General features: G+C 37.8%; 2 protein-coding genes across 8 annotated transcripts in view; one reads left to right on the top strand and one right to left on the bottom strand.

The window, feature by feature from the left end:
- Positions 1-13103, top strand: part of CPAP (centrosome assembly and centriole elongation protein) — a 56388-nt gene extending 43285 nt beyond the window's left edge. For 4 of the 7 annotated variants that reach the window (XM_040455537.1, XM_040455524.1, XM_040455551.1 and 1 more), the window contains 6 exons: positions 5004-5068; positions 5561-5680; positions 8664-8804; positions 9129-9213; positions 9512-9632; positions 11958-13103. In XM_040455537.1, coding sequence (XP_040311471.1) covers positions 5004-5068; positions 5561-5680; positions 8664-8804; positions 9129-9213; positions 9512-9632; positions 11958-12150 — 725 coding nt within the window. In that variant the 3' untranslated portion in view covers positions 12151-13103. The remainder of the gene's footprint in view (positions 1-5003; positions 5069-5560; positions 5681-8663; positions 8805-9128; positions 9214-9511; positions 9633-11957) is intronic. The other 3 variants (XM_040455546.1, XM_040455559.1, XM_040455568.1) reach the window with 3 other exon arrangements.
- An 803-nt stretch (positions 13104-13906) lies between these two features.
- The window catches only part of RNF17 (ring finger protein 17), a gene marked incomplete at its 5' end in the record, with an annotated part of 44258 nt that continues 33151 nt past the window's right edge, over positions 13907-25013 (bottom strand). The window contains 4 exons of the mRNA XM_040455598.1: positions 13907-14084; positions 14553-14652; positions 18542-18731; positions 24256-24391. Of these exons, the coding sequence (XP_040311532.1) occupies positions 14554-14652; positions 18542-18731; positions 24256-24391 (425 nt within the window). The remainder of the gene's footprint in view (positions 14085-14552; positions 14653-18541; positions 18732-24255; positions 24392-25013) is intronic.

Raw genomic sequence — 25013 nt, forward strand, 5'->3', positions numbered from 1 at the left:
TATGAACATTTTAATTCTTCCCGGAAGTATAATGTATCTTTCCATTTATTTGTGTCATCTTCAATTTCTTTTATCAGTCTTACAGTTTTCAGACTATAGGTTTTTCACCTCCTTGGATAAATTTATTCCTAGATATTTTATTCTTGTTGATGTAACATGGAATTGTTTTCTTAAATTTCTCTTTCTGATAGCTTGTTATTAGTGCATAGAAATTCAGCTGGTTTCTTTGTTAATTTTTGTATCCTATAACTTTACAACATTTATTAGTTCTAATAGATTTTTTGGTTGAGTCTTTAGGGTTTTCTATATTTAGTACATCATCTGCAAATAGTGAAACTTTTGCTTCTAATTCAAATTGGATAAATTTGGATGCTTTTTATTTTTCTTGCCTAATGGCTGTGGCTAGGACTTCCAATTTTATGTTGAATAAAAGTGGTAAAAGTAGGCATCTTTGTCTTTTTCCTAATCTCCAAAGAAAAACTTTTAGCTTTTCACCACTGAGTGATAGTTATTTAATGTTCTTTTCCTTTAACCTTTATACTATAGTTAAGTGGTTAATATACCATCTTATTGTAGATTTGGAGTTTTCTGTATTTGATTATAAATTTTTCTTTCTTTTTTTTTTAATTTTTTTATTACGTTTCTTTATTTTTCAGAGGCAGAGAGACAGAGCATGAGCAGGGGAGGGGCAGAGGGGAGAGAGGGAGGCACAGAATCGGAAGCAGGCTCCAGGCTCTGAGCTGTCAGCACAGAGCCCGACGCGGGGCTTGAACCCACGAACTGTGAGATCATGACCTGAGCTGAAGTCGGATGCTCAACTGACTGAGCCACCCAGGCGCCCCTGATTATAAATTTTTCATCTTTACCATTGTGTTGTTTGCTTTTACATGTTTTCATGATGCTGATTAGCATCTTTTTGTTTCAGCTTGAAGAGTTGTTTTCAGCATTTCTTGCACAGCAGGTGATTAAACTCCCTCTGCTTTTGTTTATCTGAGAAAGCCTTTATTTCTCCTTTATATCTGAAGGATAATTTTCCTGGATATAATATTCTTGGCTGGCAATTTTTATCTTTCATCACTTTGAATATGTCATTCCACTGTCTCCAGGCCTGTAGAGTTTCTGCTGAGAAATCCACTGGTAGCCTCATTTGGTTTGTCTTGGGGTTTTTTTTTTGGGGGGGGGGGTGGTTTGTTACCTTTTTTTTTTTTTTTTCTTCTCCTGGCTGCCTTTAAGATTCTTCTTTGTGATTAATTTTTGACAGTTCCATTATAATGTATCTTGGAGAAGGTCTTGCATTAAGGTAATAGGGTGTCCTATTAGTTTCATGGACTTGTTTGTTCAAGTCCTTGCCCATGTTTGACAGGTTCTCAGCTATTATTTCTGTATTTTATTTCTTAAAGTTTATTCATTTATTATTTCTGAGAGAGAGAGAGAGAGAGAGAGAGAGAGAGAGAGTGAGCAAGCACAAGTGGGGGAGGGCCACAGAGACAGGGAGACTCAGAATCTGAAGCAGGCTCCAGGCTCTGACCTGTCAGTACAGAGCCTGATGTGGGGCTTGAACTCACAAACAATGAGATCATGACGTGAGCCAAGATTGGATGCTTAACCAACTGAGCCACCCAGGCGCTCCTCAGCTATGATTTCTTTAAATAAACTCTCTGTCCCTTCTCTTCTTGTGGAACCCCAATTCTTCCAATATTTGGCTCTCTGGTGGAATCTCATAGCTCTTGTTGGCTTTCCTCACTCTTTCTTCATTTTAGTTCCTATGCCTCTTCTGTTGTTATTTCTATATTCCTGTCCTCCAAGTCACTTATTTTCTCTTCCATGTGTTCTGCTCTGCTACAGATGCTTTTTTTTAATTTTTTTTTTAATTTTTTTTTTTTTTAAATTTTTTTTTCAACGTTTATTTTATTTTTGGGACAGGGAGAGACAGAGCATGAACGGGGGAGGGTCAGAGAGAGAGGGAGACAGAGAATCGGAAACAGGCTCCAGGCTCTGAGCCATCAGCCCAGAGCCTGACGCGGGGCTCGAAATCACGGAGCGCAAGATCGTGACCTGGCTGAAGTCGGACGCTTAACCGACTGCGCCACCCAGGCGCCCCTACAGATGCTTTTTATTGCATCTTCATCTCATTTGTTGAATTCTTCAGGTCCAGAATTTGTTTGGTTTTTGTTTATAATTTCAGTCTGTTTTGTAAAGAACTCCTGTTCATTAATTTTATTCCATGACGTCATGGAATTGTCTTTGAGTTTTCTTGTAACTTGTTGAATTTCTTCACAAGAGCAATTTTGAATTCTTTATCAGATGCGGCATTTCATGCCTTTGAGTTTTGTTGCTAGAAACCTATTAGTTTCTTTTTGTGATGCCATGTTTCCTTAATTTTTTATACTGTTTGTAGCTATGGACTTCTGCTTTCCCATTTGAAATAGCAGATACCTTCTTAGTTTTTATGATTTCTTTGGTTTTTATAGTTCACCAGTCTAGCTGTTAGAAACCATTCTTCTGTATTCCAGAAGGTGGTAAAATGGCCCAAATTTGTAGTTATTCCCCTGCTCACCATCTGTGGCCTATTTTCTGAGCATGCTCCCTGTTTACTGAATCTTGCTCTTTGGTTGTAGTTGGGTGGGCACATAAGGAGCTGGTAGCAGAGTTAGGAGAGGTGTGGGTTTAGCACTTGGGCTTTGGGGGTGCCTGTGGGCCTGAGGGAAGATCCTCGAATGGGGTACTACCAGAGGCTTGTGGGTGGACTTCATGTTGAAGTGCTGAAGCAGACAGCAGGAACAACATTCCTGTAATGACCTTTGATATTCTAGTATGCTTCTTTCCCTTTCTCTTTTCTTCTCCAAGTCATGGGGGTCTCTCCTCAGAGATCTGGGTGCTGTTGGAGACAGATGTTTCTTTAGCCACAACCCATGTAACTGGCCTAACTGGGCAGTCACTTGTTGCTTTTGCTTTGCTATCACTTCCTTTGGAGAGGTTGTTACTGCCACTGCCAAACAACTTAGCGTGCTGCGTCTCCCTGGGGAGGGGAGCAGCTCTGGCAAGTTCCTCCCTGTCTGCATCCAAACTCATCGCTGTCCTGTTCCAGTGGCATGTTGGAATCTCCCCTCAGGGTGGACTAGACTTCTGCAAATTCTCTTTTGTCTGTGGATATCCACCAAGGTTTGTGCTCTCTGGGTTTCTTTTCCAGTCATGGTGAATGGGGACGGGCAGGTTCACTAACTCCCTTGGATATGCATCCCTTACTGAGGTCCTATTTTTGGATGCCCAGGTAGGCAGGAAAGCTCCCAGATCCCTTGGTATGAGGTGCTGAGGTACTTTCATTTGGTTATAGATGTCTAATTAGTTGTTTAAAAAGGGAAGGAAAAAAGGAATGACTTATACTGCCATGATGCTGGATGGTACCTTACAGTTACCCACAATTCCCAAGATTCTTAATGTTGTTGAATTTCAGTTTTTTTACTTTACGGGTGGTGCCTCTTAAGTCTTCCCTATCTTGCGGTCATAAACCTATCCTCCTATATTGTCTATATCTAGCTATTCCAGCACTGTTTATTAAATAATTTAATCTGTCCCAACTTTTATAAGATATGTAATTTTATAAGGTATGTTTATACTCAAAGTAGTGAACACAGACTCAGGAGTCAGAGCTCCATGTCCTGCTCATGTGTCCTGGTCCTCTCAGTGGGTCTCTGCTTAGAGGCTTCCAGTTCCTGCTCATGAACAGCTTGAGAGAAGAATTAAGCTTCATAGGATTGAATCCTGGTTTGCTTTATTAGCTGACAACTTTGGTACGTTATTTAACCTCAGCCTCGTTTTCCTTACCTCTAAAATGGGGATATTAGTCTTTTCTATGGAGGATGGTTAAAACATTTAGGAGTGAGGTCCAACAGAGCTTACTTTGCACATGTAAGTAAGGTGCAGGCAATTGTTCTTCGTTTATCCCATCAAAACAGAGCATTCCTCTCGTCCCCAGAACCATCTACCATCTACCCGTTTGCCCAAGCCAAAATGCACTCCCAGGGATCTCTAAACTAATCCTTCTGATGTTGATAGTTTCTGAATTGATAAATTAGGTTGAACCATATGAAACCCAGCTCTTTGGAACCTATCAGTGATTTAACACAGTGCAGTCAGAACATTTCTGTCTCCCTGGGTACTGCACAAGCCTTCTCAGATGCCCGCCAACTGCCTGAATGGACTCTGCTTCTGTTCTTTAGTGTGCTCTCTGTGTAGCATCCAGTGGCACGTACTTGAAACAAACTTGCAAATTTTGGGCATGGTTTTTTTGTTTTTTTTTAATATGAAATTTATTGTCACATTGTTTTCCATACAACACCCAGTGCTCATCCCAACAGGTGCCCTCCTCAATGCCCATCACCCACCCTCCCGTTGGGCATCATAGGAAAAAAATATTAGAATGTCAGTATATTTTTAAAAATTCACCTTAATTTGTTGTTGGTGAGTGTGTGTATATGTGTATACACTTATTCTGTAACGTATGTATTACTAATATAGTATATGATTGGTGTGCTGGTCATAACCTAAACAGTTTAAACCACAGCAATTAGGTCTGGATTTTAATACCCAATTATTTTGTCAAGCAAAATTCGAGATGTATTCTTGGATGCCTCTATTATATCTACCCTACATCTAACCTCTAACTAAAGTCCTTGTGATTAGCTCCAAAATACCTTTGGATTCATCTGTTAGGTTAGTTGAGCACCTGTCTGTTCCTCCAGATTGTAAATTCTTAGAAGATGGATATTGTCCTTGTCTTTCTTGGGTCACACTGGACTTAAGTGCCTGAATAAATATTTGAAGTTCTATAATGAACTCCTATGAATTAGTAAAGAAAAATATTAAGACTTCCTTAGCTAATGGGTAAAGGATAGTAGTTCACAAAAGGATATGAACTAAGGAAATATTTGACCATAATATTAAGTAAATTTAAAACTTTCAATTAAATATGAAAACTAACTCCGACAATTATATTCTAACAGGTAATCCATCTCGAAGATCCAAGACTGTGCCTCCTCGTGACTTAGGCAATTTGGATAAGGGACAAGTAAATCTCTATATTTTTATATATTTAAACATAGATTACTCAGGCTTGAAACTGTTTAGTTAACTGACTTAAGTTTCTAAACCATTTATAAAGGTTTTTTACCTAACATTGTAAATGTTTTTTTTATTTTTTATTTTTTAATGTTTTTATTTATTTTTGAAGGAGAGAGAGACAGAGCATGAGTGGGGGAGGAGCAGAAAGAGAGGGAGGCATAGAATTTGAAGCAGGCTCCAGGCTCTAAGCTGTCAGCACAGAGCCCGATGTGGGGCTTGAACCCAAGAACTGTGAGATCATGACCTGAGCCGAAGTCAGACCTTTAACTGACTAAGCCACCCAGGCGCCCTGTAAATGTTTTTTATAAACACCAAATGCTAGCTGTCAAATCCTATAATAGGAGAATCTGGCATTTGGAAATAAATGTAAATTTTAGCTGCTTGAAATGTTATTACATGTCCTTTATGACAGATGAAAGAGAGCCTTTTGTCCTTACAGACTGCCTCACCCAGGGAGCCCCCTGAATCAGTGGACCTTTCAGATCCCGAATATAAAAAGGATGACAAAAAAGAGGAAAAAGAAGAAATCCAGGGAGAAATCAGTCATCCTGATGGAAAGGTTAAACTTTTTTTTTTTTTAAATAATGAATATTATAAGAAATAAGTATAGGTTAAAGTAGAATTGGAACACTTAAGATTCTAAAATAATTGATCTTCAAGACCACTGAGGGACCTTACGAACTTTAGTTCCTTGGGGTGTGACCTTAGCTTGAGTCTTTGGACTCCTAAAAATGCTAGACACACACAGGCATTTAGTTGCCCTTTCTAGTTTAGGGATACAGCAAAGGAGGGAATACAGTTCTTTGTTTAAACTCTGTTCTTTCTCTAAGCATAGCTAAAAAGCCTTTGTAATGTTTGGTACTTTTTAAAAGCCTCTGTTCTAGGCCTTATCCTTCCTGCAACCTTTCTGTCCATCTCTAGCTGCCCAGTTTTATTCTTGTGCTTAGGAAAGGTTTTGAGCTGGAAATCGCCTGGCTTAGTGTTCCAGCTAGAAGTAAGAATGAAAAGGGAAGGGGGACATAAACAGGGTTTGTTAGCAGGGAGGGAATGAGGTAGTTTTTCCTCAGGTTTATAGAAAATTTACTTTTCTGAATACCTTAATTTGACCTATTTTAATTGAAATGATAAAGCCAAAATTCACTGCTAGTCTTGAGGAGTGAGAAAGGACAAAATAACAATAGTCAAAGGAGTAGTTAGACTTTCCCACCAATAATTTGTTATACTAAAGCAGAGTTGGTACAGGAAAAGGTGTTTTTTTTTTTAAGAAGAATTCTAGCTAATAAGTGGAAAAGGAATGAGAAAACTTGAGAATCATCACTTTGCAATCTCTAATTGAAATACAGGTTCTGGGCAGTAGTCATGAAAAACCATGAACCCATGGATGACAGGTTGATGGGGCTTCATGGCAGATCTAACTAATGTGACTCAGTTGGTCTTGAGTTCATGAGGACAGCAGGGGATTGCCTTCTGAATGTGTAGCTATAAGCAGCTCTCATCAGTTCCTAGAGAGTATTCTTGTCAGAATAATTCAACCAGAATTTAATCACACCTCTAGATGTGACTACTAGTTTGTTTCCAGGAAGTATAAGGATATATGAGAACATGTTAGATGACACCATAATGGGAAAGCAGTCAACCAATTCCAGAGTGTGAGAAATTTTATATGGTTAATGACCCAGGTCCTTTAATAAGTAATTATCATTAAAAAGGGGCAGGGCAGGGACTGTTAAAGGTTGAGATTTAAGACATATATCAAGTGTTGTATATGACCCTGTTTTGATCAAATAAACTGTAAAAAGTCTTTTTCATGAATTCAGAGAAAACAGCATGGAGGTTATACCATGATGATGGAATTAGTTTGTTACAAAAATAGACACCTAGATCAATGGGACCGAATAGACAGCCCAGAAATAAACCCATGCTTATACGGTCAGTTAATCTTGACAAATGAGGCTAGAATATCCAATGGGGAAAAGATAATCTCTTCAATAAATGGCGTTAGGAAAACTGGACAGCTACCAGCAAAGAATGAAACTGGGCCACTTATTTATACCATACATAAAAACAAACTCAAAATGGATTAAAGACCTAAATGTGAGACCTAAAACTATAAAAGTACTTGAAGAGAACACAGGCGGTACTTTCTTCGACATTGGACATAGCAACATTTTTCCAGATATGTCTCCTAAGACAAGAGAAACAAAAGCAAAAATAAACTATTGGGACTACACCAAAATAAAAAGCTTTTTGCACACAGCATTTGCACACAGCAAAGAGAACCAATAACAAAACAAAAGGCAACTTACTGAATGGGAGAAGGTATTTGCAAATTATATATCTGATAAGGTGTTAATATCCAAAATATATGAAGAACTTATACGACTCAACACCCAAACAACAAATAATCCAGTTAAAAAATGGGCAGAGGATGTGAACGCATTTTTCCGAAGACGACATACTGATGACACATCAAAAGATGCTCATCATCACTGTCAGGGAAATGCAAATCAAAACCACAAGGAGATATCACTTTACACCTGTCAGAATGCCTGAAATAAAAGACAAAAAAGTGTTAATGAGGATGTGGGGAAAAAGGAACCCTTTTGTACACTGTTGATGGGAATGCAAAGTGGTGCAGTCACTGTGGAAACAGTACGGAGGTTCCTAAAAAAGTTTAAAATAGAAATACTGTATGATCCAGTAATTCCACTACTGGGTATTTACCCAAAGAAAACGAAGACCTGAATTTGAAAAGATGTATGTGCCCCTATGTTTATTGTAGCATTATTTACAGTAGCCAATTTATGGAAGCAAACTAAGTGTACATTAATAAATGGATAAGGAAGATGTGTGTGTGTGTGTGTGTGTGTGTGTGTGAGAGGAATATCACACAGCCATAAAAAGGATGTGATCTTGCCATCTGCAACCACATGGATGGACCTGGATGGTATAAGTCAGACTGAGTATCATATGATTTCACTCATATTGAATCTAAAAAATTAAATAAATAAACCAAAAGCAGAATCAGACCTATAAATACAGAGAATAAACTGATGGTTGCCAGAGGGGAAGGGGTCGGGGGATGGACAAAATGGGTCAAGGGGAGTGGGAAAAACAGGCTTCCAGTTAGGGAATGAATAAATCATGGGGATGGGGATGAAAGGTACAGCACAGGGAATATAGTTGATGATATTGTAATAGTTTGGAGACCGATGGGAAAGCCACAAGTGAGCAGAGCAGAATGGATAGACTTGTAAGATCACTGTGTTGTACACCTGACACTAATATTGTGTACAGTCAACTATACTCTAAAAAAAGAAAATTCAGCAAAAAATGAGTTGGTTTTGGTAGAATAGGTGACATAAGAATGGTGGTGTGTTGATACTTGGGAGTTTATTAACTTTTCTCCTTTTGTGACAATGTTGCTTGTATTACGAGAGATACCAAAGTAGTCAATTTGGAAAAGAGTTAGGGACATTTTTATCATCTGGTCTCAGGAGGAAAGCTCTCATATTGATAATCTTGTTTCTCTTATTTTGTAGATAGAAAAGGTTTATAAGAATGGGTGCCATGTTATATTGTTTCCAAATGGAACTCGAAAAGAAGTGAGTGCAGATGGGAAGACTGTCACCGTCACTTTCTTTAATGGTGATGTGAAGCAAGTCATGCCAGATGAGAGAGTGGTAGGTTTACATAGCAGTGTTTTTCTCCATGGCTTAAACATTTCCAGAGAGGGGCGCCTGGGTGGCTCCGTCGGTCAGGTAACGACTTTGGCTCAGGTCATGATCTCACGGTTCGTGAGTTCGAGCTCCGCGTCGGGCTCTGTGCTGACAGCTCGGAGCCTGGAGCCTGCTTCAGATTCCATGTCTCCCTCTCTCTCCACCCCTCCCCTGCTCACGCTCTGTGTCTGTCTCTTAATAATGAATGAACGTTAAATTAAAAAAAAAAAAAAAAGAAAACAACAAACATCTCCAGAGAAAAAGCATACTGACTTTGTGTCTTTACAGATCTACTACTATGCATCTGCCCAGACCACTCACACTACTTACCCAGAAGGTCTAGAAGTCTTACATTTCTCAAGTGGACAAATAGGTAAAAACTTGTTCTGCCCTTTCTTAATTACATGGTTTCCTTTTTAAAAAAATAAGGGGCACCTGTGTAGTTGAGTCAGTTGAGCATCTAACCTCGGCTCAGGCCATGATCTCACAGTTCGCGAGTTCAAGCCCTACATCAGGCTCGCTGCTGTTAGCAGAGAGCCTGCTTTGCATCCTCTGTACCCCCTCTCTGCCCTTCCACTGCTCACGCTGTCTCTCTAAAAACTGAATAAACTTAAAAAAAAAAAAAACCAGAAAAATAAATAAAAATATTTATAGTAATTTTTTTTAAACAGAAAAACACTTCCCAAACGGGAGAAAAGAAATCACGTTTCCTGACCAGACGATCAAAAACCTATTTCCTGATGGACAAGAAGAAAGTATTTTTCCAGATGGTACAATTGTAAGAGTACAAAGGTATGATAGCTGTTAAATTTGCTTCTAGATTTGTCAATTCTCAACTTCTATTTCCAAGTGAATTTTGAAAGTCTTAAAACATTTGTATAAGTCATTCAGAATGTTTGTGAGTTTAGCACTGAGCACAGATACACACTTTGAGAGCAGGTGAAGAGTTTTCAGCATTTTGGAGTTTAGATCTCGTTAGAGACGTATAGGTTCTAATATATACTCTACAGAAACTTAAAGGAGGTCTGTATAGCACATGACAAAAGGGGAATGGCAAGTATTTGTACAGAATTAAATTTGGTGAAACTGGAAAACAGTGAATAAGACACAAAGAAGGAAAGCTGCCCAGTATTTAAGAATAACCAAACAATGGCAGCAGTATTTGAATTAGACTGTTTACTTCTTCTCTGGCTTATATTTTGATTTGCTGGATCTCCCTGTCCCAGCCTGATTAGCATTTTACTTCCCTGGCCTCCCTGACTCAATTTTTTAAAATAACAACCTCTTTATCCTTCTGAGTGTTACATTTCTTGAAGTTAGAGAATTCTTCCTAGTGACGTTTTCAATCCACAATACAGAGTTTCTTGTACTCACTGTGCTGAAGGTTTGTCAAGTTCACTGTCCTACTTTAGTTTGCACCCTCCTCTCCTAGAGTGTGCATGCATTTAACTAACTTGAATTCTGTGACACAGCAAAAAAAAAAAAAGTAAACGCTAATTCAAATAATGTAGCAACTTCTTATGCAGTATTTTTCCTGAATATGGTTCGAAACTTTCTCTGCTGCTCAACCAAATAAATACCAATGTCTTCTAAAATTTGCGAAAAATTTTATCTGTACATTATACTCTGAACAATTTCAGAGACTTCCATCTTTTTTTTTTAAGTCTTATGTTTGAAATTTTCTGTAATAAAAAGAAAATATGAAAACCTCCATGTACTCATCTGTTCATTTTCCAACAATTTAAAAAAAATTTTTTTTTTTTACGTTTATTTTTGAGACAGACAGAGCACGAGTGGGGGAGGGGCAGAGAGAAAGGGAGACAGAATCAGAGGCAGGCTCCAGGCACCGAGCCATCAGCACAGAGCCCAATGCGGGGCTCGAACTCGTCAACTGTGAGGTCCTGACCTGAGCTGAAGTCGGACTCTCAACCGACTGAGCCACCCAGGCGCCCCCATTTTCCAACAGTTGTTAACTCATGGCCAGTCTTTTTTCATCTAAACTCAGGCAAATGTCAGATATTAGTTCATTCAGGATTATTTTGGCATTTTTGATTTATAGCAGTGGTTCTTCAACTTCACTGTGCATTAAAACCACCTGAGGGGATTGTTCAATTGCAGAATGCTAGGCCCCATGCCAATAATTTGCATTTTTAATGAGGTCTCAGGTGATGCTGTTATCCCTGGTCCCAGGGCTGCACATGATAAAGCAGTGGCTCTCAAAATGGCTTTTAAGTCTAACACTTAAATGTGGCGCAAAGCCACTACATTTACATAAAATCTGAGAAATAACCAAAAAAACAGTGTGGAGAAGTGGTAATTCACCATCTATAAACCTTGCTTTGTTTCTAACAGCACATCATACCTATTTTTAGGGGGTTCAGTTTGAATGTCCTGCATGCACATCAAGCAGTCCACTTGGGATTAACTGCTTCTTTTGTTTCACGGCTTCTGAACAGGTCTTAAGTCTAGTCATGCCCCTTCCCAGGAATATAAAGTCTCTTTTCCAACCTGATAAAGAGCAAGCATTACTTAGTGAAAAGAATAAAGGTAAAAACTGAAAGCGGTATTTTAATACAATGCCCAGTTTTTCTTAGATGCATAATACATCTAAAATTAAAAAACAAACCTAAGGATTTTGTAGTTTCACGACATAAATTTATTAAAAACTTTTCATGGGCACCTTTCCTTTTTTATTATTTTTTTAATGTTTATTTTTGAGAGAGAGAGAGACAGGGACAGAGCGGGAGCAGGAGAGGGGCAGAGAGAAAGAGAATCCGAAGCAGGCTCCAGGCTCTGAGCTGTCACTGCATAGAGCCTGACACGGGGCTCAAACTCAGGAGCCATGAGATGACCTCAGCTGAAGTCTGACGCTTAACTGACTGAGCCACCCAGGCGTCCCCCTTTTCATGGGCACATTTAAGTGCTAATTTGATCATTGGAACTAATAGCGTGAAGCAGAAACAGGGTGGAAAGAATTTGCAAAGAAGGCATTGTATAAGGAAAGGACCACAGGAGGCTTTAAGAAAAGAGAGAACTGTCAGAATCAAAAGCCACTTTTAGATCATTTTCCTGTTACATATTTAATATTTTTAAATAAATTCTATTTTAAATTTACAGAGATGGCAACAAAATCATAGAGTTTAATAATGGCCAAAGAGAACTACACACTGCCCAGTTCAAGAGACGGGAATATCCAGATGGCACTGTTAAAACCGTATATACAAATGGTCATCAAGAAACAAAGTACACATCTGGTCGAATAAGAGTTAAAGACAAGGATGGTAATATCCTAATGGATACAAAATTGTAATGATCCTATATGTGACTCATCATGAAATAACACTAACTTGATTTTCTTCTCAAAAAATGTACACTTCTTGTGGATTCTGTGGTTTCATTTATATATAAGTGGAAGAGATTATGTTTGGATTATAAAATAAAACATCATAGTTTTTTATATTCTTTGAAATGTACAAGAACAGCTTTCATTTTTAATTCACCTGTCTTCTACAGTTGAATGCATGTCTAAGGAAAGAAATATTACTTTATGAACTGTGTAGACTGTAAAAATAATGAGACTCTTGTTGAAGATGGTTATAAAAACCAAGAAGTACAAGAAATACAATAGCACAGATTTTTCATGAGCACATCAGCCACAGAACAAGACTTGCACAGAAAGTTTAGTCAAGGAATAAGAGAATGTCTCTAGTCAGAATATACTGTGTTCAATTAGTACTAAAATTAAAGCATTTATCTACTGTAGAGGTTCTTTAATATAATGGAATGGGAAGTTAAAACCATGAATAAATATAAATAGGTGAAACAACACAGGTAGAAGAGTTCATTCTGTGAGTACAGAGCATCACAGGAGAAAAGTTACAGTGAGGATATGTAAGTGGTCAGAATAGGACACTTGAGGATGGAGGACGTGTGAAAAATAACTAGCTGGTGTTAACTGAACAACCACAGGTACCCTGATGTTATAACCTATAAAACTGTAGGCTGACAGAAGCAAGATGTCCTTGAAGGAAGGACAAGGCACCTGCAAGGCACTTACATAATAATTACAGGTTGCTGTAGTCACTACAATAACTTTAAAAAAGCTAAATATGTCAATTCCAGATGATTTAAGAACTGAATATGAAAAAAGTTGCAAACTTCTCAAATAAAGAGTTATATACATCATCTCAGGATAGGGAAGGATTTTTAAATGAGGGACAGCGCAAACCTTAACAGCTTGATGAATGGTGTGTCTAAAGATACCACAAAAAAGAAAAGATAAGCCACAGACTAGAAGATATATATATATATATATATATATATATATATACTTGACAAAGGATTAATATCCAGAATATGTAAAGAATTCCTACAGATAACATAATTACAAACAACACAAAAATGGACAAAGGATATGAAAAAGCAAACAAGTGACTACTAAACCAGTGAATGCATATTGAAATAATAAGATACCTTTTTATACTAGTATCATATACTGGCCACACCACATGTTGCCAAGGGACTCAGACTACTGATGGTAGTAAATGGAGTAAACCACCTTTTGGAGAACAATCACCTCGTGACCTAGTAAATTCCACTACTAAGTACATATACTAGAAAACCCGTAACATGTACACATATTTGTAACTGAGAAAAAACTGGCAACAGTCTAAATATCTAGCAACAGAATTATGTGCACAGATAGAAGAGTGAAAGTGAATAAAGTAGAGCTCTGCATACCAACATGGATAAACAGTGCCAATAGTGAGAAAATTAAAGGTGCGATAGTGCACACATTAAAAAAATATACACAGCAGTACTTTATCTTGCTTATGGATGCATTCATATGCAGCAAAATAAGAACGTAAGAATAATAAACACCAGAATCACAACAGTGTTCACCTCTTCAGGGAAGAGAATGATTGGGGAAGGTCACTATAGGAGCTTCCAACTGTACTAAGAAGGTCTTACTTAAACTGAATATATATTTGTTATAAAATGAACTACATTTTTTCATATGCCTAAAATACTTGCTTTTGAAATTATTGTAAAATAAAACCAGAAAATACTTGAAAGCAAATATTTATTAACTTTTTTTTTTTCACACAATTCCTAGTAGTTTAACATGTAAGAAAAAAAACGCCAGCACAACTGCAGAACAAGTCAAGAAAAGTAAGCCTGAACTGGCCTACATGTAACAGAAAACCTTCTTCTGGGCTGCTGTAGATGCTCTGAAGTGTTTACCTGAAAAACAAAATGCATGTTATTTAAAACCTTTGCTTAATTTAATGTTCAAACTAGTTACTGAATCACCTGTTACATTTATGTGGATGAATAAACAACTGGTTACCCAAGCAGTTCAATAGCTTTATTAGGACATGGATTGTTCAACAGTGTTCTGTGCATACCATATCCTTGTGTGCTTAAATTACTTCTAGTGCCCATCCCCAACAACTATCTGGTACTATGAATAGTCATGATAGCCATTCCAAGCATTCTTACAGATGCAGATCCTCTCTGGTTCTGGTATTCAATAGGTGAAAAGGGCCTACAAAGAAGTCTAGAAGAGTCTTGTTGAGCTTTGTTATCATTCTTTGAGAAATCAAGGAAAATCCAAAGATGCTTTTATGGGCAATTTAGTATTAATCTCCACTATATTAGTTGCATGCTTTATGCTGATCATAAGGGTGAACAAGAAGTCATGATACTTACATCATTCGTCTCGGTCTGCCAGCCCCATTTCTACTAATGACATATGAACTGGATACTGTTCATCTTCATATAACGTCACTATTTGTTCTGGTGCCTGAGCCTAAAATTAAAAGACAGTTGTCAAGAAAATACAGTAAGGTCTTTGCTGGCTTTTCTCTCCTACATTTTGCCTGTATCACACTGGAAGGAAAAGGCATTCTCCAAATTTATTAATAATTTATACTTTAAAGAGGTCTTTGTGATGGTTTCCTATTAAATCCCATTCTTTCCATTCTTACACTTTATTTAAAATTTAAGTCTTCTCAAAAGTTTACCTAGATTGAGCCAATGGGCTTTAACACTACCATCCCTGTTAAAATTCATTTATATTCTACCCATGTACCTTTATGCATAAACTGACCAAATTTTGAATGTTATTCATGGTGGTAAATAAATACATTTATCTGTAAAAATACTTACAACTCTGTTTCCACTGGCTTCCTGAGAGAAACCATACATAAGCTATTTACTCTGCACACACAGAAGCATGATATGTACCTCTAGAGGTTTTCAAAATGTACTTTCTAGTTGTTTCATTAAGAGCTCATTCTTGTCAGAGCCAGTATGTCAGGAATCCCCAAATCCTGGGTAGGTTGGGCCGAAACAATAGTGTTGAGGACCAGGCTGAATTAAAGAGTGTATTTCCATTCAAAGGGGTTGTTGCTATACCACTCTGGCTGAGTGCCAGTTTGGACAGGAGACCTAGGATTCCTGGAATTTATAATATTTAACCAGAAGTTAGAAATACAGAATTTTGGGGGGTGAGTTTTTCCAATTTTAAACACTGCACTAAATAAAACAGGTTCAGGCTAGATTCTGCCTATGGGACACCCCTTTGTGACATGCTAATCCTCTAAAGAAAGAATATTTACGGGTGCCTGGGTGGCTCAGTTGGTTAAGTGGCCGACTTCGGCTCAGGTCATGATCTTGCAGTCCGTGAGTTCGAGCCCCGCGTCGGGCTCTGTGCTGACAGCTCAGAGCCTGGAACCTGTTTTGGATTCTGTGTCTCCCTCTCTCTGACCCTCCCCTGTTCATGCTCTGTCTCTCCCTGTCTCAAAAATAAATAAAACATTAAAAAAATTTTTTTAAAGAAAGAATATTTATATTAAACATGATCTGGACTTTCTTATTTGAACCTTTGTTTTTTTCCATAAATGTGTTATATGCATGATATAGGTGTGGTGTGTGTGTTGTACGTGTAGTGTGTATGTGATATGTGGGTAATGTGTGTGCAGTATGTTATGTGTATTCTGTATGTGTTGTGCGTTTTGTGTGTGTTATGTGTGGTGCTGAGTGGTGTTTTAGTGTGTGTTTGTGTGGTTTATGTGTTATGTTGGTATGTGTGTGGTGTATATGTGGTGTATGAATAATATTTCTGTAGTGTGCTATATTTTGGTGTGGTTTTTGTGTGTTATATGTGGGTTATGTGTAGTTTGTGTGTGCTGTATGTTTGGTGTATGTGATGCTTGTGTGCTGTGTGTATGGACTGTGTGTGGTATGTGTGTTGTGTGTGTCTGGTAATATGAGCAGTGTGAGTGGTTTTGACTGGGGCATGGTGTGTGTGTAGTATGTGTTGTGTGTAATGTGTGTGCATTGTGTGAGATGTGCATGGTGTATCAAACATGTATGTGTATGTGGCATATACTTGTGTGTGCAGTGTGTGTAGTATAAGTGTGTAGTATAAGAGTTGTATGTGTGGTGTATGAGTGGTGTGCATGGTGTTGTGTGATATGTTTGCGTGGCAGATATTTGGTATGTGTGGTGTGTAAATAGTGTATTAGTGTCAGGTACGCAGTATGTGTTTATATTCCCTATGTGTTTTGTGTGTTGTGTGTGTGTGCTACCCGCCTTAGTGTGTGGTTTATGCTAGTGTCTGTTGTGAGCGGTGTGGGTGTTCCAGTGTTGGGTTTGTTATATGTGGTGCCCATGTGGTGTGTGACTGATATTTCTGTAGTGCATATTGTATATTTGTGTGTGGTGTTTTTGTGGTGTATCAGTGTGCTATATGTTTGGTGTGTGTTGTATATTTGATGTTTGTGTGATATGTGTGTGCACATGGTACATGTGTACTGTGTGACAGGTATGTGTGGCATATGTGTGTGGTATCTTGTGTTTTTGGTGTGGTGTTTGTGTTATACGTTGGGTAAGTATATGGTGTATGGTATTTATGTGTGGTGTATGTGCAGTGTGAATGGTATATATGTGATGAATGGGTTGTGTGCAGTTTATAGTATAAATGTGCTGTAGGTATGATGTAGGTGTGGTGTGTGATGTTGAATGATGTATTTGTGTGGTTGGTATGTATTGAATGAGTATATGGTGTTTGGGTGATTTGGTTTTTGTGTGTGTTCTGTATGTGTAGTGTGTGTTGTATGTTTCTCTGTATTATGTGTGGGGTGTGAGTGCTGTATATGTGGTGTAGGTTATTGGTGTATGTGTGTGTGTTAAGTGTTTTGTGTTTTTGAGTTGTTCATGTGTTATGTTTGGTGTCTCAGTGAATACATGGTGTGTGTGAATGGTATTCTTGTGGTTGTGTAGCATGTGTGTGGTATGCATGCTATATGCGGTATTTGTGTGTCTTGTGTGTTTTGTGTAATTCTTGTTTGTTGTATTTCAAGTGGGTATGTAATGTGTTTTATGTACGTGGTGTATGTGTGCTCTGAGTGTGGTTTTTTATGATGTGTGTGGGAAGTTTGGTTTATGTGTAGTTTGTGTAAAAGGTTTTTGGTAAGTGTGTGTTCTATGACATGGTTTTTTGTGTGGTATATGTTTGGTGTATATTTTATGTGTGATATGTGGTGCATGTGTGTCTTTGCCATTTATTTTGCATGTTATAAGTACAGTGTGTGTTGTATGTTTCTCTCTGTGTGCTTGGTGTGGAACGTGAGTGCTGTACGTGTTTATTTGGACTTTTTGATCAGTTCTACGGCATTAAATTCAAAACTAGTACACGTCCATCCTTTTCAAGACTTCGACCAGAATTCCTATTCTGGTTTTTCCTACTTTTCAGATACAGTTCAATTCACTTCCCAGACCTACCTTATTATTGTTTTTACTTTTTTATTATTTTTATTATTATTGTTACTTATTATTTGAATGTCTAAGGAGGAGTTCAAATACTATATATATCCTAATCTCTTTAGATGGAAATAATCCTTCTTTAAAGTTTATTTATTTATTTTGAGAGGGCCCATGAGCAGGGGAGGGGCAGAAAGAGAAGAGAGAGAGAATCCCAAGTAGGCTCCATGCTGACAGTGTGGAGCCCCATGTGGAGCTTGAACTCACTAACCATGAGATCATGACATGGGCAGAAATCAAGAGTCAGATGTTTATGCCACCCAGGTGCCCTGGAAATAATCAATCCTTATACACCACCTCCCCAAGTTACCTATACTTCTTTTATGATATGATAGACTGTATTTCATTCTACCTCATTAATGGTTTACAAATGTTTGATTTCCTTCATTGACTTAGGAATTCTTTGACTACAGGACACTCATCTTGATCATTGTCATCTTATTGATTGATCACATCAATGATATTTTATACTAAAAGTTTGCTAAATATAAACTAAAACATAATTTTAACAAACCTTAAAATTAATCTTGTATATTTATAGCTTTATATGCTTAAAAGCAATTTTTTTACATCTAGAGTTGCATAGATTGAAACACTTTAGGGGTGGCATCTGGGTGGCTCAGTCGGTTAAGCCTCTGACTTCAGCTCAGGTTATGATCTCTCGGTTCTTGAGTTCCAGCCCCATGTCGGGCTCTGTGCTGACAGCTCAGAGCCTGGACCTGCTTCTGATTCTGTCTCCCTCTCTCTGCCCCTCCCCAACTCAAACTCTCTGTCTCAAAAATAAACAAACAAACAAAAAAGAAAGTACTTTAGAAAATTAATAGGGACCCTAGAAATAGCTTCAAGTAGATTTAATTAAGATAGATAGTTACCATGGAAGAAGCATAAAGTTGTTTCCCTTGAAGACAGTCTATCATAGCCCACAGTGCTTCCATGCTCCATTTGGGACAATATGGTATTCTGGTCTTCCCTGGATCTCTTAAGGGAGGTTTAAACCCTGCCAAGAGAACCTTTATGGCTCGGGCTGGATACTGCATAAGATGAAGAGGAATCTGACGCAGTCTGTCACAAAAGAAATTCTTAAAATGTTCAGAATGTCCTGATTAAAATTCTCTAACAGCCAAAACTAAAACATAGGTATAAAGGTTTGGACATTGGATTTGGCAATGAATTCTTAGCTGTGACACCAAAAGCACAAACAAGAGAAGAAAAAATAAACTGGACTACAACAAAATTAAAAACTGTGCAAAGGACATAATCAAGGAAGTGAAAAAACAACCTACAGAATGATAGCAAATATACATTAAAAAGTAGACATTCCTCCAAAGAAGATACATAAATGGCCAACAAGCACATGAAAAGAACTCAACATCACTAATCATCAGGGAAATGCAAATCAAAGCCACAATGAGATGTAACCTCACACCCATTAGGGTGGCTAGTATCAAAACCCCAGAAAATAATGAGTGTTGGTGAGGATGTAGAGAGAAACTGGAACTCCTGGGACACCTGGTATAAAATGGAAAACAGTTTGCTGGCTCCTCCAAATATTAAAAATAGAACGAAAGAAATGGGCAGAAAACATGAATAGACACTTCTCTAAAGAAGACATCCGGATGGCCAACAGGCACATGAAAAGATGTTCAGCGTCGCTCCTTATCAGGGAAATACAAATCAAAACCACACTCAGATATCACCTCACGCCAGTCAGAGTGGCCAAAATGAACAAATCAGGAGACTCTAGATGCTGGAGAGGATGTGGAGAAACGGGAACCTTCTTGCACTGTTGGTGGGAATGCAAATTGGTGCAGCCGCTCTGGAAAGCAGTGTGGAGGTTCCTCAGAAAATTAAAAATAGACCTACCCTATGACCCAGCAATAGCACTGCTAGGAATTTATCCAAGGGACACAGGAGTACTGATGCATAGGGGCACTTGTACCCCAATGTTCATAGCAGCACTCTCAACAATAGCCAAATTATGGAAAGAGCCTAAATGTCCCTCAACTGATGAATGGATAAAGAAATTGTGGTTTATATACACTATGGAATACTACGTGGCAATGAGAAAAAATGAAATATGGCCTTTTGTAGCAACGTGGATGGAACTGGAGAGTGTGATGCTAAGTGAAATAAGCCATACAGAGAAAGACAGATACCATATGGTTTCACTCTTATGTGGATCCTGAGAAACTTAACAGGAACCCATGGGGGAGGGGAAGGAAAAAAAAAAAAAAAAGAGGTTAGAGTGGGAGAGAGCCAAAGCATAAGAGACTGTTGAGAACTGAGAGCAAACTGAGGGTTGATGGGGGGTGGGAGGGAGGAGAGGGTGGGTGATGGGTATTGAGGAGGGCACCTTTTGGGATGAGCACTGGGTGTTATATGGAAACCAATTTGACAATAAATTTCATATATAAATTAAAAAAAAATAAATACAAAATAAAAATAGAACGAGTATGTGATCCAGCAATTCCACTTCTCAGTATATACCCCCAAAGAATTGAAGGCAAGGTCTTGAAGAGATATTTATACATTCACATTCATATCAGTATTATTCACAATAGCTAAAATGTGGAATCAACCAAAATATCTATGAATGTGCAGGATACAAAATCAGTGTACAGAAATTGGTTGCATTTCTATACACCAATAATGAAGCAACAGAAAGAGAAATCAAGAAATCGTTCCCATTTACAATTGCACCAAGAACCATAAAATACCTAGGAATAAACCTAACCAAAGATGTAAAAGATCTGTATGCTGAAAACTACAGAAAACTTATGAAGGAAGGAAATTGAAGAAGACACAAAGAAATAGAAAAACATTCCATGCTCATGGATTGGAAGAACAAATATTGTTAAAATGTCAATACTACCCAAAGCAATCTACACATTCAGTGCAATCCCAATCAAAATTGCACAGGCATTCTTCTCAAAGCTAGAACAAATAATCCTAAACTTTTTATGGAACCACAAAAACCCTGAATAGCCAAAGTTACGTTGGAAAAGAAAACAGAAGTGGGAGGCATCACAATCCCAGACTTTAGCCTCTACTACAAATCTGTAATCATCAAGACAGAATGGTATTGGCACAAAAACAGACACATAGACCAATGGAACAGAAGAGAGAACCCAGAATTGGACCCACAAATGTATGCCCAACTAATCTTTGACAAAGCAGGAAAGAGTATCCAATGGAAAAAAGTCTCCTTAGCAAATGGTGGTGGGAGAACTGGACCACAACATGCAGAAAAATGAACCTGGGCCACTTTCTTACACCACACACAAAAATAAATTCAAAATGTATGAAAGACCTAAATGTGAGACAGGAAACCATCAAAACCCTAGAGGAGAAATCAGGCAACAACCTCTTTGACCTCAGCTGTGGCAATTTCTTGCTTGACACATCTCTAAAGGCAAGGGAATTAAAAGAAAAAATGAACTATTGGGACCTCATTGAGATAAAAGTCTTCTGCACTGAAAAAAAGAAAAATCAACAAAACAAAGGCAACCGATGCAATGGGAAAAGATATTTGCAAAAGACATACTGGATAAAGGGTTAGTATCCAAAATCTATAAAGAACTTACCAAACTCAACACCCAAAAAACCAATAATCCAGTGAGGAAGTGGTCAGAAGACATGAATAGACACTTTTCCAAAGAAGACATCCAGATGGCCAACAGACATGAAAAAATGCTCAATGTCACTCATCATCAGCGAAATACAAATAAAAATCACACTGAGATACCATTTCACACCAGCCAGAGTGGCTAAAATTAAAAACTCAGGAAACAACAGATGCTGGCAAGGATGTGGAGAAACGGGAACCCTCTTGCACTGCTGGTGGGAATGCAAACTGGTGCAGCTGCTCTGGAAAACAGTGTGGAGGGTCCTCAAAAAATTAAAAATAGAATTACCCTACAACAGAGCAATAGCACTACTAGGAATTTATCCAAAGGATACAGGAGTGCTGATTCACAGGGGCACATGTACCCCAATGTTTATAGTAGCACTTTCAACAATAGTCAAATTATGGAAAGAGCCTAAATGTCCAATGATGGATGAATGGATAAAGAAGGTGTGGTTTATAGATACAATGGAATACTACTTGGCAATGAGAAAGAATGAAATCATGCCATTTGCAGCAACGTGGATGGGACTGGAGGGTATTACGCTAAGTGAAATACATCAGTCAGAGAAAGATATCATGTTTTCACTCATATGTGGATCTTGAAAAACTTAACAGAAGACCGTGGGGGAAGGGAAGAAGAAAAAAAATAGTTACAAACAGAGAGCGAGGGAGGCAAACTATAGGAGACTCTTAAATACAAAGAACAAACTGAGGGTTGATAAGGGCGGCAGGGGAGAGGGGAAATGGGTGATGGGCATTGAGGAGGGCACCTGTTGGGATGAGCACTGGGTTTAGTATGTAAGCGATGAATCATGGGAATCTATCCCCAAAACCAAGAGCACATTGCATACACTGTATGTTAGCCAACTTGACAGTAAATTATATTAAAAAAAAATCCATCAATGGATGAATGGATAAATAAAAGGTAATATATACAATGATGGGATAATATCCAGCCTTAAAAAGGAAGAAAATCCTGATACATGCTACCACATGGATGAACCTTGAGGACATTATGTTAAATGAAATAAGCTAGTTATACAAAGACAAATGCTGCATGATTCTACTTATATGGGATACCTACAACAGTTAAATTCATAGGGAAAGAAGTAGAATGGTGGCTGCCAGGGACTGGATGAGGGGCGAAAGAGGGGGAATACTGTTTAAAGGGTACAAAGGTTCTGTTTTGCAAAATGAAAAGATTTCTGGAGGTTGGCTACATAACAATGTAAGTATAGTTAACATAACTGTACATTTAAAAGTGGTTAAAATCGTAAATTTTATGATACATGTATTTTACCACAATCAAATATTACAAACAAAAAAAAATTAGAAAAAAAACAGGTGTCGGCAAGGATGTGGAGAAACTGGAAGCCTTATGCATTGCTGGCAGGAAAGTAAAATGGTATAGACACTGCAGAAAAGTTTGGCAGTTCCCCAAAAAGTTAAACAAAATTACTATATGATCCAGCAATTCCACTTCTAGGTATACACACCAAACAACATAAAGCAGGGACTCAAACAGCTACTTGTACATTAATGTCCAAGCAGCATTATTCACAATAGCCAAAGGATGGAAATCACCCACGTGTCCATCAACATATGAATAAACCAAATGTGGTATACACAAAGGAGTGTTATTTAGCCATAAAAATAATGAAATTCTGATACATGCTATAATTGAATATGCCCTGGAAATGTTATCCTAAGTAAAATAAACCAGACACAGAAGGACAAATACTCTATGATAGTACTTATATAAGGTACCTAAAATAGGGCAAATTCATGAAGACAGAAAGTAGAATAAAGGTGATCAGTAGCTAAGAAAAAGGAATGGAATGTTTTTGTTTAACGTGTACAGAATTTCTGTGTGGGATCAGGAAAAAGTCCTGAAAATGGACAGTGGCATTAGCTGCACAACATCCTGAATGTACTTAACACCAATTAAATGTATGCTTAAAAATGGCTAAAATGGTACCATCTTACACCTGTCAGAATGGCTAACATTAACAACTCAGGCAACAACAGATGTTGGCAAGGATGCGGAGAAAGCCAAAATGCCTTTGCATTTTTGGTGGGAATGCAAGCTGGTTCAGCCACTCTGGAAAACAGTATGGAGGTTCTTCAAAAAACTAAAAAGAGAACTACCCTACGACCCAGCAATTGCACTACTAGGCATTTATCCGTGGGGTACAGGTGTGCTGTTTCAAAGGGACACAGGCACCCCCATGTTTATAGCAGCACTATCAACAATAGCCAAAGTATGGAAAGAGCCCAACTGTCCAACAATGGATGAATGGATAAAGAAAATGTGGTATACACACATACACACACACACACACACACACACACACACACACACACACACACAATGGAGTATTACTCGGCAATCAAAAACAATGAAATCTTGCCATTTGCAACTACGTGCATGGAACTGGAGGGTATTATGCTAAGTGAAATTAGAGAAAGACAAAAATCATATAACTTCACTCATATGAGGACTTTAGAGACAAAACAGATGAACATAAGGAAGGGAAATAAAAAGAATATAAAAACGGGGAGGGGGACAAAACAGAAGAGACTCATAAATATGGAGAACAAACTGAAGGTTACTGGAGGGGTTGTGGGAGGGGGATGGGCTAAATGGGTAAGGGGCAGTAAGGAATCTACTCCTGAAATCATTGTTGCACTCTATGCTAACTAATTTGGATGTAAATTTTAAAAAATAAAAAATTCAATTAAAAAAAAAAACAGAAAAATAAAAAAAGAAAAAAATGGCTAAAATGGTAAAGTTTGTTATATTTTACAATAAAGAGACTTATAGATTTAAAAAATCCTAATAAATAGCTTTAAAATAGTTTTTCTTTTATAAGAAGAACCAAAACTTTCCCAATAATTATTTTAAAAAGCTCTAAGAATTCTAATTCAACTAAGTTGACTTAAAAGAAAAAAAAAAACCTGTTTATTGTCAGCTTTTCAGTTGATCCGTAATCAACAAATTGCACCAGGACAGCTAGAGGATTAAAGTCTTTAACAGACACAATCTTTGCTCTATACCATAAGCCATCATCATATTCAGCAAGGCAAGGCATTTCTAGAAAGACAGAAAAAAGGAAAAAATCGCATTGCTTTGTATTTTCTTTAAAAAATTGTTTTTAATACAGAAAAGTACAAAGAAAACGTAAACACCATAAACCCATCATTCAGAACTAAACACTCAACAGTTTGTCAAACACTGGATCCTGCATGTTTTTGCTTACAGTCTATGCACCTGTTTCTCCTAATTCCCAAGCACTAAACTCTGAAGAAAGGTACTTCTCCCATTCTCACAGTTCCTAGTTCCTCTGCCCATGGCTTAGACCATCCTTGCACTGCCCTTGCCTCTTAGACTTCCCAAATGTCTTTTCATTTGAGCCATCATCTTCTACAAAAGATGCTTTCTGCTATTCCTGCATTCAATTTGGTCCTCCTTCAATCCATTCTGTAGAAAACCACCAGGATTAAATTTAAAAAATTCAATTGCCCTTGTTTATAATTCTTCAACGGCATTATAAACATCTCCAATATCAAGTCCTTAGTACTGCAATATATAGGGTTCTTCACAATCTACTCCCAACCATCTCCTACCACATATCCTCAAGTGTTACCTAACTAGAATCACTTGAGCTTCTACTTTAGCTCCTGGCTGTTCCCCATATCTAGAATGTTCCTCAATG

Source organism: Herpailurus yagouaroundi, unplaced genomic scaffold (assembly GCF_014898765.1).
Source record: "Herpailurus yagouaroundi ecotype Mexico unplaced genomic scaffold, PumYag 59, whole genome shotgun sequence".
Lineage (NCBI taxonomy): Eukaryota > Metazoa > Chordata > Mammalia > Carnivora > Felidae > Herpailurus > Herpailurus yagouaroundi.